The 14,195-nt window shown below is 37.1% G+C and overlaps 1 protein-coding gene across 5 annotated transcripts in view; it reads right to left on the bottom strand.

The window, feature by feature from the left end:
• Positions 1-14,195, bottom strand: part of IAH1 (isoamyl acetate hydrolyzing esterase 1 (putative)) — a 36,296-nt gene that overhangs the window by 5,146 nt on the left and 16,955 nt on the right. For 3 of the 5 annotated variants that reach the window (XM_037813477.1, XM_037813474.1, XM_037813473.1), the window contains 2 exons: positions 11,200-11,348; positions 8,447-8,608 (listed from right to left, as the gene is read on the bottom strand). In XM_037813477.1, coding sequence (XP_037669405.1) covers positions 8,447-8,552 — 106 coding nt within the window. In that variant the 5' untranslated portion in view covers positions 8,553-8,608; positions 11,200-11,348. The remainder of the gene's footprint in view (positions 1-8,446; positions 8,609-11,199; positions 11,349-14,195) is intronic. The other 2 variants (XM_037813476.1, XM_037813475.1) reach the window with 1 other exon arrangement.

The raw sequence follows: 14,195 nt of genomic DNA, 5'->3' as shown, positions 1-14,195 counted from the left end.
TCAAATTTGAGGGAGAGCTTAAAATCTTCACAGACAAACAAATGCTGAGAGAATTTGCTAACAAGAGACCTGCCCTAAAAGAGATACTAAAGGGAGCCCTACTGGCAGAGAAAAAAAGCAGAGGTATGAAGAAGGGCTCAGAACTAAAGAGTTTTAGTAAGGGTACTACTGTTCTAGTTTGCTAATGTTGCCAGAATGCGAAACACCAGAAATGGATTGGTTTTTATAAAAAGGGATTTATTTGGTTACACAGTTACAGTCTTAAGGCCATAAAGCGTCCAAGGTAACATCAAAAATCGGGTACCTTCACTGGAAGATGGCCAATGGCATCCGGAAAACCTCTGTTAGCTGGGAAGGCACGTGGCTGGCATCTGCTCTGGAGTTCTGCTTTCAAAATGGCTTTTTCCCAGGATCTTCCTCTCTAGGCTTCAGCTCCTCAAAAAATGTCACTCTTAGTTGCTCTTGGGACATTTGTCCTCTCTTGGCTTCTCCGGAGCAAAAGTCTGCTTTCAAAGGCCATCTCCAAAATGTCTCTGTAAGCTGAAGCTCCTCTTTCAGTTCCAGCGTGTTCTTCAAAGTGTCCCTCTTGGCTGTAGCAAGCTCGCTCCTTCTGTCTGAGCTTATATAGTGCTCCAGTAATTTAATTCAGACCCACCCTGAATGGGTGGGGCAACACCTCCACAGAAATTATCCAACCAAAGGTCTTGTCCACAGTTGACTGAATCACGTCTCCATGGAAACACCCAAAGGATTCCAAAATCTAATCAACACTAATATGTCTGCCCACACAAGATGACATCAAAGATAATGGCGTTTTGGGGGACATAATACATCGAACTGGCACAGGTACATTAAAGGAAATAAAGATAGAAGGAAAAATATATCTGACAAATAAAAACCAAAGGATATGACTGATTCAAGCAATGCCTTCACAGTAAGAACACTGAATGTGAATGGATTAAACGCCCCAATTAAAAGATATAGATTAGTTGAATGGATTAAAAAATATGAACCATCGATATGTTGCTTATAAGAGACTTACCTTAGACCCAGAGACACAAAGAAACTGGATGTGAAAGGATGGGAAAAAATATTCCATGCAAGCTGCAGCCAAAACAAAGCAGGAGTAGCAATATTAATCTCAGATAAAATAGACTATAAATGCAAGGATGTTATAAGAGACAAAGAAGGTCACAATATACTAATAAAAGGGACAATTCAAGAAATAACAATCATAAATGTCTATGTACCCAAAGTGCACCAAAGCACGTAAGACAAACATTGCAAAAGTGAAGGAAGCCATAGCTGTTTCCACAATAATCGTGGGGGACTTCAATATATCACTCTCCCCTATAGACAGATCAACCAGACAGAGGAACAATAAGGAAACTGAAAACCTAAACAATCTGATAAAATGAATTTGACTTAACAGACATATACAGAACATTACATCCCAATTCACCAGGATACACATTCTTCTCTAGTGTTCATGAAATTTTCTCCAGAATAGATTATATGCTGGGCCATAAAACAAGCCTCAATAAATTTAAAAAGATTGAAATTATTCAAAGCACATTCTCTGATCACAGTGGAATACAATTAGAAGCCAATAACCATCAAAGATTTAGAACATTCACAAATATCTGCAGGTTAAACAACACACTCCTAAACAATCAGTGGGTTAAAGAAGAAACAGCAAGGGAAAATGCTAAATATCTAGAGATGAATGAAAATAAGAGCACAACATATCAAAACTTACGGGAAGCAGCGAAGGTGGTATTGAGGGGGAAAGTTATAGTTCTAAATACATATATTAAAAAGGAAGAAAAAGCTAAAATCAAGGAACTAATGGAACAACCGAGGAAGCAAACAAATCCTAAACCAAAAAAAGAATAGAAATAACAGTGTTTAAAGCATAAATAAATGACACAGAGAACACAAATCAATAGAGAATAAATAAAACCAAAAATTGGTTCTTTGAGATCAACAAGATTGACAAGCCCCTAGCTAGATTGACAAAATCAAAAAAAGAAGACCCAAATAAAACAATAAATGAGAGAGGTGACATTACTATGGATCCCAAAGAAATTAAAAAAATTAAGAAGATGCTATGAACAACTGTATGCCAACAAAACAGATAATTTAGAGGAAATGGACAATTTCCTGGAAACACATGAACCACCTAGACTGACCAAAAAAGAAACAGAAGACCTCAACAAACCAATCACAATCAAAGAGGTCCAATCAGTCATCAAAAAGTTTCCCACAAATAAATGTCCAGGGCCAGATGGCTTCACAGGAGAATTCTACTGAACTTTCCAAAAAGAACTGACACCAATCTTACTTAAACTTTTTCAAAACATTGAAGAAAATGGAACACTACCTAACTCATTTTATGAAGCTAACATCACTCTAATATCAAAACTAGGTAAAGATGCTACAAGAAAGGAAAACTACAGGCCAGTCTCCCTCATGAATACAGATGCAAAAATTCTCAACAAAATACTTGCAAATCAAATCCAAAGACACATTAAAAACATCATACACCATGACCAAGTGGGGTTCATTCCAGGCATACAAGGATGGTTTACTATAAGAAAATCAATCAATGTAATACAACACATTAACAAATCAAAAGGGAAAAATCAAATGATCACCTCAATAGATGCTGAAAAAGCATTCAACAAAATCCAGCATCCTTTTTTGATAAACACACTTCAAAAGGTAGGAATTGAAGGAAACTTCCTCAATATGATAAAGGGCATATATGAAAAACTCACAGCCAGCACAGTACTCAATGGCGAGAGACTGAAAGCCTTTCCTCAAAGATGAGCAATGAGCCAAGGATGCGTGCTGTTACCACTATTATTCAACATTGTGCTAGAAATGCTAGCCAGAGCAATCTGGCAAGAGAAAGAAATAAAAGACATCCAAATTGGAAAGGAAGACGTAAAACTGTCATTATTTGCAGATGATATGATCTTATATTTGGAAAACCCTGAGAAATCGACGACACAGCTACTTGGGCTAATAAGCAAATTTAGCAAAGTAGCGTGACACCAGATTAATGCACTTAAGTCAGTAATGTTCCTATACACTAGAAATGACCTAACTGAAGAGACACTCAAGAAAAAGATTCCATTCTCAATAGCAACTAAAAAAAATCAAGTACCTAGGAATAAACTTAACCAAGAATGTAAAAGACATATACATAGAAAACTACATAACTTTACTAAAAGTAATAGAAGGGTACCTAAAAAGATGGAATAATATTCTGTGTTCGTAAAGAGAAAGTCTAAATGTCGTTAAAATGTCAATTCTACCCAAAGTCACCTACAGATTCGATGCAATTCCAATGAAAATTCCAACAACCTACTTTGCAGACTAGGAAAACTAGTTATCAAATTTATTTTGAATGGAAAGATGCCTCAAATTGTTAAAATCATTTTAAAAAAAGAAAAACAAAGTGGGAGGATTTACACTCCCTGACCTTGAACTTATTATAAAGCCACAGTAGTCAGAACAGCATGGTATTGGCACTAAGACAGACATATTGATCAATGGAATCAAACTGAGAATTCAAAGACAGACTGCTCCCCAGATCTACGGTCAACTGATCTTTGATAAGGCCTTCAATACCATTGATCTGGGACATAACAGTCTATTCAACAAATGGGGCTGGGAGAGCTGGATATCCATATCCAAAAGAATGAAAGAGGACCCCTACCTCACACCCTACACAAAAATTAACTCAAAATGGATTAAAGACCTCAATATAAGAGACAATACCATAAAACTCCTAGAAGATAATGCAGGGAAACATCTTCAAGACCTTGTATTAGGAGGTCACTTCCTAGACTTCACTCCCAAAGCACAAGCAACAAAAGAACAAATAGATAAATGGGAACTCCTCAAACTTAAAAGCTTTTGTACCTCAAAGGAATTTGTCAAAAAGGTGAAGAGGCAGCCAACTAACTCTATGGGAAAAAATATTTGGAAACCATATACCTAACAAAAGACTGATATCTTGCATATATAAAGAAATCCTACAACTCAACGACAATAGTAAGACAGCCCCATTATAAAATGGGCAAAAGATATGAAAAGACATTTCTCTGAAGAGGAAATACAAATGGCCAAAAAACACATGAAAAAAAATGTTTTTCATTAGCTGTTAGGGAGATGCAAATTAAGACCACAATGAGATATCATCTCACACCAATTAGATTGGCTGCCATTAAACAAACCAGAAACTACAAATGCTAGAGAGGATGTGGAGAAATTGGAACTCTTATTCATTGTTGGTGGGACTGTTTAATGGTACAGCCACTGTGGAAGACAATCTGGCGGTTCCTTAGAAAACTAGATATAGAGTTACCCTTCGATCCAGCAATTTCACTTCTAGGTATGTATCTGGAACATCTGAAAGCAGTGACACGAACAGTTATCCGCACACCAATGTTCAAAGCGGCATTATTCACAATTGCCAAAAGATGGAAACAACCCAAGTGTCCTTCAACAGATGAGTGGATAAACAAAATGTGGTATATACACATGGTGGAATACTACGTGGCAGTAAGAAGGCACGAGGTCTTGAAACATATGACGACATGGATGAACCTTGAAGACATAATGCTGAGTGAAATAAGCCAGACACAAAAAGAGAGATATTGTTATGTTACGAATAATGTGAACTCTGTGAAGAATGTAAAATAAATGGTTTATACTGTAGAATGCAGGGGACCTAGAGGCAGACAGCAAATAGTGAAGGGGGAATGATAATCTAATAAGAACAGGTAAGTTATGGAGGGTAAACAATGTTATAGGAATGCTTAGGACTATGGTTTGTTAATTTTTGGGGGGTATGGTAGGAACTAGTTGGCAGCAATGTACTTATTTTCGGTTATTTGTTTTTCTTATTCCTTTGGTTATAGTTTGTTTCTTTTCTTGGGGTAGAGTAGGAACATGTTGAAAGCAATGTAGTTATTTTAGGTTGTTTTTTTCTTATTCCTTTGTTTTGGTTTTGTTTGAAAGGTTTTTTTATTGTTTGTTTTTAAATTTTTTTATAAAGTTAAAAAAAAATGAGTGTTAAAAAAAGTAAATAACTATGGGGGAAGAGAAGAGAGGAATGGAATGGTTTGGATGTTTTTTTAATTTTTATTTTATTTTTTGGAGTAATGAAAATGTTCAAGGATTGACTGTCGGGATGAATGCATATCTATATGATGATATTATGAACAACTGATTGTATACTTTGGAGGACTGTATGTTATGTGAGTATGTATCAATAAAATTGCATTTAAAATAAAAACAACTTCTAAGGGACCAATTACCTAACTGCAACTCTCTGCCACCTGCTCTTCCTGATCTCCAACTTCTGTTTTATCTACACTGGACTACATTCCAGTATAAAAGGAAATGAGATTAAAATTTCAGAATCTCGTATATACTCTTGAGAACAGACACCCTTTGTTGGGTCCAGGAAAAATGAACAGAAAGTAATTTAAACAGCTTCTACTGACTGTGGCACATGACCTCATCCTCTTCCTGTCTAAGGGTTGGAATATGCGGCTCCTTGGTCACAGTTATGGCTAAAGGCCAGGCAAAAAAGTGGGGGTCAGGAGCTGCCTCTAATAGAGCTTTAGACCATGTTTCCTGGGATCTATTACCCGGTGTTGAGATCCCGGTCAAACCTCAAAGAAAAGTCCCTCCGATGTTGGTGAGAAGTCCAGCAATAAACAACCCTTGGCCGGCCCTGAGTCCTGTGCTCAGAGTCACTGCACCACACAGGCTTGTCTGTTCTCCTGGTGGACCTGACTCTTGTACTCTCTCCACCTCCCATCCATGGCACCTCTCAACACAGGTTTCTTGTGACTTAGGAATGTACTGTCCCCACCCCCAGACTACAGCAGAGACACAGCTGGAACCCCAGTGGAAGGTGGTGCTGGCACAGTAAGTACCTGGGCTCTTAACTAAGACTGCCTGGATTTCATTCCTGGTTCTGTCAGTGGCTGTGTAATCTTGAGCAAGTTATTTTAACCTCTCCAAGACTCAATTTCCCCATCTGTAAAATGGGGACAAAAAGTTTTCCCATAAAATTGCAGTGTACATGCTTTAGTGTATATAAGAATCACCCAGAGTGCTTCTTAAAGTGGGCTCAAAAATCTGCCTAAAAATAACACTTAACATTGAGTCAGATCATGCTTTGGGAAACAGCTGTCCTGCATTGAAAAGCCATTCATTTGTCCTAGAACAGCCAACTGCCTAGAAAAAGTCCATAATGCACCTTTTAAACCATTCAAATATGTCAACATGAGAAAATTATTATACTCAAGTTACATAATATTTTTATGTAGTAGAGAAAGTGAAGAAACTAAGACTATGTAGCCATGAAGATCTAATAGTGAGGTATTTAAAAATACCTTTCAAGAAAACTTACAATTTGGCTAAGTTAGAAGACAAAAGAACTCACTGTCTTGGAATTTGCCTTTCTATGTTCTCTCATTTTCTCATTTGCCTTTAAACACCAGGATCAATGCAGAATAGGAAGGAAAGTTGCATGTTATGTTAAAAGGGAAATGGTACTGTGAACAATCGAATGTACGATTTGTTTTGTATGACTGCATGGTATGTGAATATATCTCAATAAAATGAATTAAAAAAAAAGGGAATTAGCTCTAACCTAGAAAACACTTAGTAGGTAAACCCTGGCACTCAAGACTTGATTAAGCACAGAAGAAATCATTAATTGAATTTAAAATTTAAATAACACCATGAAGTGGGGTCCCCTTTTCCCTTAATCCTATAACATCTGCAAAGCAAAAATGTTGTGTAAACGGCATTAGGCCATGAAGAGGGGGAAGTGAGACTGTACCAGTTAAAGGAAGCGAAGCTGCGGTTGCACGCATCAGCCAAGCATAACCCTTTTAACAATAACTGCTCCAGGACCAAGTGAAACTCTTTGTAACCCTTTAATAATCAATAACTGCTCCAGTTCAAAGTGAAACTCTTTGTGAAATTGTTTCTTTGTGAAATTGTTTGTGATCAACAACTGCTCCAGTTACAAGTGAAACTCTTAGTGAAATTGTTTTTTGTGATCAAGAGCTAACTGCCAACTCTGCTTCTGTTAGAATAGCTTGCTTGTGTTTCTAGGATACGGTTTCTGTCTATATAAGGCACCAGCGCACGCAGGTCGGGGCTGCTCACTGAATTCCCTGTGCGGAGGGAGTCAAGCTGAGCAGTCGCTGGCCAGCTAATAAAGGCTTTTTAAATTCTAATTGGCTGTCTCGTACTTTAACTCGCAGGCACCGTAACACACCACAGGAAAAATAAGCTGATATCCAAGGAATAAAACTGTAGCTTTCGAACATTAAAAATGATGACTAATACCAGTGTTTTAAAGTTGATGGAAGTTTGTCTATGCTAAGAAGCTCATGTGTACATCACTTTACTGAGGTAAAACAAATTTTTTTTTTTTGAAGAAATTTAGGATATAAAAGCAAGTTAGAAAAACAATTACCGAAGATGATACAGTTGACATAGTGCCAAATGGCAGGCAATTATTTTTCTTCTATTATTTGCGATTTGTATTTTGCCAGAATAAGAAAAGGGGCATTTAGATGATAAAATATAAAGACCCTGTCCACTAGCTCAATTTTTAAAATTTTAAATTCCAGTTCTGAAGAGACTCCCAGGTGATAGAGGACTTACAATCAGAGAAATCAGGAGCTGGAAGGAGCCTCAGAGGTCATTTAGTCTAGATCAGAGGTCGGCAAACTTTTTCTGTACAGGGCCAAGTCTCTGTTACAAGTAGTCAACTCTGCCATGGACAATGTGCCAGAGAGCTGCATTAAATTGCTAAACTACAAGTCATGTAATAACATTACTTGTCCTTGTACTTAAGAACCCGTGTGTCAGTGAGACTGCAGAGGTTTATTTTACGGAAAAAGAATGGTCCATTGCTGGAGGCAGGTCCCACAGACCAGCAGAGGGAGAGAAGCAGGCCTCCTCTTCCGCCCACAGGCAGAGGGAAACAGGCAAAGCAAATGGCTGCAGGTGCACACCACTGTTGTCAAGTCAGAAAAAATAACCAAAATGTGAACTTACAGATGTCAAAGGCAAAAATAAATTCCCTCAGTTTCAGCACCACATGGAGAAGCTGTCATTCCATAATTCTCAGTGGGCTTCATATAAAGGTAAGCAACTCACAAATACCAGACCAGTGATTCCTGACTTACCCAAAGGAAAGAATACCTCTTCTTTGTCAAAAAAATTTCTCAGATTCTTATAACAAAATGGAAGCTATATATGTATATATATATTTGTTTTAATGTCTGTTGACTGAAAAGACAAACTGCTATGGGCTGGGAGCCACAGTCCTATCAAAACTATTCTCTGAGCGTTTATATCCAGGTCTGATGAGATTCTTTGGTTTTCTTTTGCTTACCTTGTATGATGCACTCCCTTTCCCAGGCTGTTTCACAAAGTGGGGGCGGTGTGATGAGGATAACTCTATCCTCCGGGATGTCCACAGATTTTAGGTACTGCACCATACTCTTCAAATTCGCAACATACTCATCCAGCGGAATGTGCTGCTTAGGATTCTCATCTGTTCAGGAAGAATAAGAGAATTTCAGCTCAAATGTATATTGGTTCTAAGTGATAATGACTAAGATTAATACACTTTTTTGCAGATGCTCATGACTCATGTCACTGAGGGATTCTTTAGCCCAAGGACAGAAGACAAGGGGAAAAGAATTTAAAATGTACAGTTCCTCAATAAAACTGACTTCAAAGGATGTTGCTATGGGCCTTCTAAGTTCTCATCCTTTCTCCTCTAGTGGCCATATTGTTATTAATCTCCTAGGACGAATTTGTGAAGAAAATAAGAGCCCAGGCTATGGAGCCAGATGGCCCAGGTTCTAATTCTGGCTCTGTCACTGACAGCCAAGTGACCTTGCATAACTATGTCATCTTTCTGAACCTCAGTTTCCTCACTGGCAAAATGAGGATAATAAGTAGGGTCTACCTCATAGGGTTGTCTGAAAATCAAGTCAGGTAAGTGTGTAAAGCATTTAGAGCAAGGTGCTTTCCACAAAGCAGGCACTCAGTACATAAATGCCAGCTAATGCTACCACCACCGTTATCGCAAAGGACTACTTCCAGGTAGGCCCACAAGATGGGCGTTCCGAGGCTCACTGCAGACCACACACACGTGTAAGGAAGAAAATTAAAACCACCACCCAGAAAACCATGTTAGCATTTGGATGTATTTCTTTTCAGTCTTTCCATGTAGATGTGTAAGTTTGTTTTTTTTTTCCCAAATTGGGACCACACTGAATATACATGGCTTTAAATTCTGCTCCCCCCCCCACCCCCACATATTAGGAGCATTTTTGTGTCCATAAATAATTCTCAAAACTTATTAATGGCTGCATAATATTTAGCTGCAGTGTGACCATAATTGATACTTCCATTTCCTAACTATGCAGCATTCTTACTTTTTGCTATTATAAATAACACTGCATGCAAATCTTTGCACATTTACCTTTGACTGCATTACTGAATTATTTCCTTAGGCTGGATTTCTAGGTGAGGGAAGGCTCTTGATGTCTCCTGCCAAACAGCTTTCTAGAAAGATATCCTCCCAACAGCAATGAAAGAGGCATCTTATTTCAGGCTTGTCAGCTATAAGTATTAATGCTTAAAATTGTTTTCTAATTTAAGGTGAAAACATAAAAATACCTCACTTTAATTTGCATTTTTCTTGAAAACTGAAGTTTTCACACATTTTCAAACATGTACTGGCCACTAAATTTCTCCTTTTGTGGACTATTTATTCCTGTGCTTTGCCTATTTTTCTATTTTTCTTATTGATTTCTACATTAAAGACATTAACCTTTCATTTCTTTCCTTTTTCATTTCTGCAAATGTTTTTTCTATGTCATTTTCTATTCTTGTTTAGTTTTTTTAATATAAACTATTCTGTTTATTTCATAAACCTACTTTTTCCTTTGTGACCCCCTCTATTGTTTTTATGCGTCAAAGTGTCTTTTCTCATCCCAAATTTGGTAAAGATTCACCTATATTTTTTTATTTTAAATTCAGTTTTATTGAGATATATTCACATACCATACAATCATCCATGGCGTACAATCAACTGTTCACAGTACCATCATATAGCTGTGCATTCATCACCCTAATCTATTTTTGAACATTTTCCTTATACCAGAAAGAATCAGAATAAGAATAAAAAATAAAAATAAAAAGGAACACCCAAATCATTCCCCCCATCCCACCCTATTTTTCATTTAGTTTTGTCCCCATTTTTCTACTCATCCATCCATACACTGGATAAAGGGAGTGCGATCCACAAGGTTTTCACCATCACACTGTCACCCCTTGTAACCTATCACCTATTTTTTTTTAATCCTATATTTTGGAGTTTTCTTCCTTAAATGTAATTAAGTTAATTCATCTAAAATTTATTTTGGTGTAAGATGTAAACATGAACTCTGACTTCAGTTTTTTCTAAGTAGGTAACTTACATTCAAACAATAACTGCAATCTGTCTAATCCTTCTCATCGGCAGCGAGGCTTCTGTGCATTTCGGTTAGCGCTATCCTTCCCTGTACCACTAGCCCCCCAGAAGGTCCTCCATGTGCCTACGGACAGCAGATGCTCTGGTGCTGCTCTGTGAGAGAAGTGGGAACACTGGGGAACCTCAGGAAGCTGATCACCCAACTTTTCAAAACTTTGATTTTTCCTTTGAACCAGGCAGAAGACGCTTTTCCAGAAAACAAGCAGAGACATGTTTCCTTTTCAAAATCCATGCTTAGCATCATCCAGCATTTAAGCACACACCTAATTCAGGATCTCTGCTGCTCTGAAATACTTTTTAATCACATGATTCAAATAGCAAGATATAAATTTGAGCCCTCTATTGCCAATTGCATTAACATTAAAATGTATGAAACATTAGGTCTGCCAACAATTGAGGGCATGTCAAAAATGAGTTACGATAAAATCTACTGACAGTGAGGTCAAAAGAAACACATACGTCAACTCAGGGAACTCAATAAAAGCTTTGCAAAACTATCTACTGGGAGATTAGCAAACCATGGGAAAAACTATATAAATTTAAGTTTATAGTAAAAATAACTAGAAATGAGCTAGAAAAACAACAAAAAAAGTTTTTACCTTTTAAAGCACTGTCATTGGCACCAAAGAAAATTGTAACTGCTACAGTGTTGTCCAAACTGTTCCCTTTCCTGATTAATCTTGGAAGGATAATTTTGGCCCATCTGGTATTGTAACCTGAAAATCCACGATTCAGAACATCACATTTTCTGAAATGGAAAGTTTAGAAAGAGGATAAATGTGCGCAAGAACTATTAGGAACTCATTTAGCCACCTTGTCTGATGTCACATGACTGATCTAGTCCCAGGTTTTACTGTGATAAGAGCAATAAAATAGTTGACCCATGCTATTCATGCTGCAGCTGTAGAAAACATAGGTAAATGCAGGTAAATGTATCATATTCCTCAATGAGAGAGTATGAATAATTATGTACAAAAGGGCTATGATTTAGTCTGCAGACTAATTTCATGGATGGTAAAAGAGGTGGGTATTTTTTTTTGTTTTTGGCTGTTTAAAAATGAATGCTTCACAAATTCTTTTGTTTTCCTTGCACGGGGCCATGGTAATCTTTTCTAGTGTTCAAATTTTAGTATATGTGAGCACTAGGAAGTGCTTTTAAAATGAAGTTTATAGCAGACAGACATGAATCTGAGCAAGTATCTTACATAAGTCACTAATGAGCTGAAACTCAAATGTAACAATGGTTTACTTTAGGGTAAAGGTATAGAATATTTTTGAGGCTTTTGGCAGTAATTTTAGTAAATATACTGGTTGTGTTTCACCTTAAACAAGTTCATTAGCAAGCATTTTGATTTCCTTCTTAAAAATGTCAGTTCGATTCATAGTACTGTAAAGGTACAATGAAAACAACAAGCGTGGACCCTGAGCCAGGCTGTCTGGGTGTATATCCCAGCCCCATCACTAACTAGCTGTGTGGTCTTGTGCATGTTATTTTGCTTCCTGACATGTAAAATGAGGATAATCAGAGTTCAGGATTCAATTAGACAACAAATTTAAAATACCTATTACGATACCAGTTACATAAAAGGTGCTCACTTATTTCTACTATTTAAGGAATCTTGGTAAAATGGTAGCATCTGTAATTTACTTCCCTGTAGGGGTGACATGGGTGATGGGTGCATGGGTTCACTATACTACACTCTGCTTTTGAAGATGTTTGAAGTTGTCCATAATAAAAAGTTAAAAAAAAAAAAAAAGAATCTTGGGATTCAGTATGTGGTTAGGAAATTGCCATGGTTCCTTTTGATATATGGTTCAAATACCTACATATCAGCAATTAAAGAGGCTAGGGCACCAACTAATGACACTGCAGGCTGTAATGCCAGGCTCATAACCCCTAAGAGAGTAAGAGGAGGGGACTCATTTTTATGATACTATCCTGAAAGCTCTCAGGGAGCATTTATATCTCAGGAATAACAACAAATTCAGCCATATTCATTTCTAAAAGAAATTTTTAGTGTTTTTATGTGTAATCTTTATTGCAAAAATATGACTAGCCATTTTTAAGATTCCAATTACTTAAAATACTCTAAAATGGAATACACTTTAATTTGACAAGGTGAATCTGTCTTACATCCATTCTATTGGTTTAGTTACCCACTATATAAAAAATAGGCAAAATAGCTTCATCCCCAAGACTGTGGCGCAGTGGTTCAAGGTATTCTTAAACAGCAATGGACATGTACCTCATTTCTCTGAGCCTCAGTCTACTAAACTGTAAAAGATGGACACTGATACCTAACCTGTAAGGTTGTAGTGAATGTAATGGCCAGATACATATAAGGAGATCAATAAATGGCAGCCATTATAGTTTTTTGTTTGTTTGTTTGTTTTAAACATTATCATAAGGCTGCCTATGAATCAAGACCAGGGAAAAAAGCAATAGTGAGGACCCGGGTTGAAACTGGTAAGGTAGCCTATCTGAATTTCTCTGGGTTGAATAAAATAGGAGTGCCAAAGCTATCCAAAAGGATAAAGACTGGAAAATTAAGAGAGTTTTATATAAACTCATGAATAAGAGATATTTGACATGAAGATGGAAAAAGGATAAGAATTAAATAAACAGTTAAATAATTAAATAACGATTCCTTCTAAAACATCTTCCAGGCTCTGAAAGCTTGCCTTACAGATAGAATGAAAGTTAGGGTACATCTTTAAAAGCAAACAGCAGAACCTTTTAAAAACTGAAAAAGATGAGTTATTCAACTCCATCAAACCAAGTATTTTTGGTTAAAAAAAATACAAGGATAAGTCTATAACTAAGCCACCTTGGCAGGTGAACTCACTGCCCTCCCCACTACGTGGGACCCAACTCCCATGGGTGTAAATCTCTCTGGCAACGCAGGATATGACTCCCGGCAATGAATCTGGACATGGCATCATGGGATTGAGAACATCTTCTTGACCAAAAGGGGGTGGAAAATGAAACAAAATAAAGTTTCAGTGGGTGAGAGATTTCAAATGGACTCGAGAGGTCACTCTGGTGGACATTCTTATGCACTATATGGATAACACCTCTTAGGTTTTAATGTGTTGGAGTAGCTAGAAGTGAATACCTGAAGCTGTCAAACTCCAACCCAGTAGTCTGGACTCCTGAAGATGACTGTATAACAATGTAGATTACAAGGAGGTGACAGTGTGAATGTGAAAACCTTGTGGATCACACTCCCTTTATCTAGTGTACAGATGGATGTGTAGAAAAATGGGGACAAAAAGTAAAGGAAAAACAGAGTGGGATGGGGAGGATATTTGGGTGTTCTTTTGTACTTTTATTTTTTATTCTTATTCTGATTCTTTCTGATGTAAGGAAAATGTTCAGAAACAGACTGTGGTGATGAATGCATAGCTGTATGATGGTGCTGTGAACAGCTGATTGTACACCATGGAGGACTGTATGGTATGTGAATATATCTCAATAAAACTGAATTTAATTTAAAAAATACATGGATAAATCTAAAAATATATACAGTGCGGCCATAAAATTGGGAAATGTAAATGCTGTTATCTTATTTATTTACATATTAAAGATGTCCTT

This window comes from Choloepus didactylus, chromosome 20, assembly GCF_015220235.1.
Source record: "Choloepus didactylus isolate mChoDid1 chromosome 20, mChoDid1.pri, whole genome shotgun sequence".
In the NCBI taxonomy this organism is placed as follows: Eukaryota; Metazoa; Chordata; class Mammalia; order Pilosa; family Megalonychidae; genus Choloepus; species Choloepus didactylus.
This window is presented reverse-complemented; position numbering and strand designations above follow the sequence as displayed.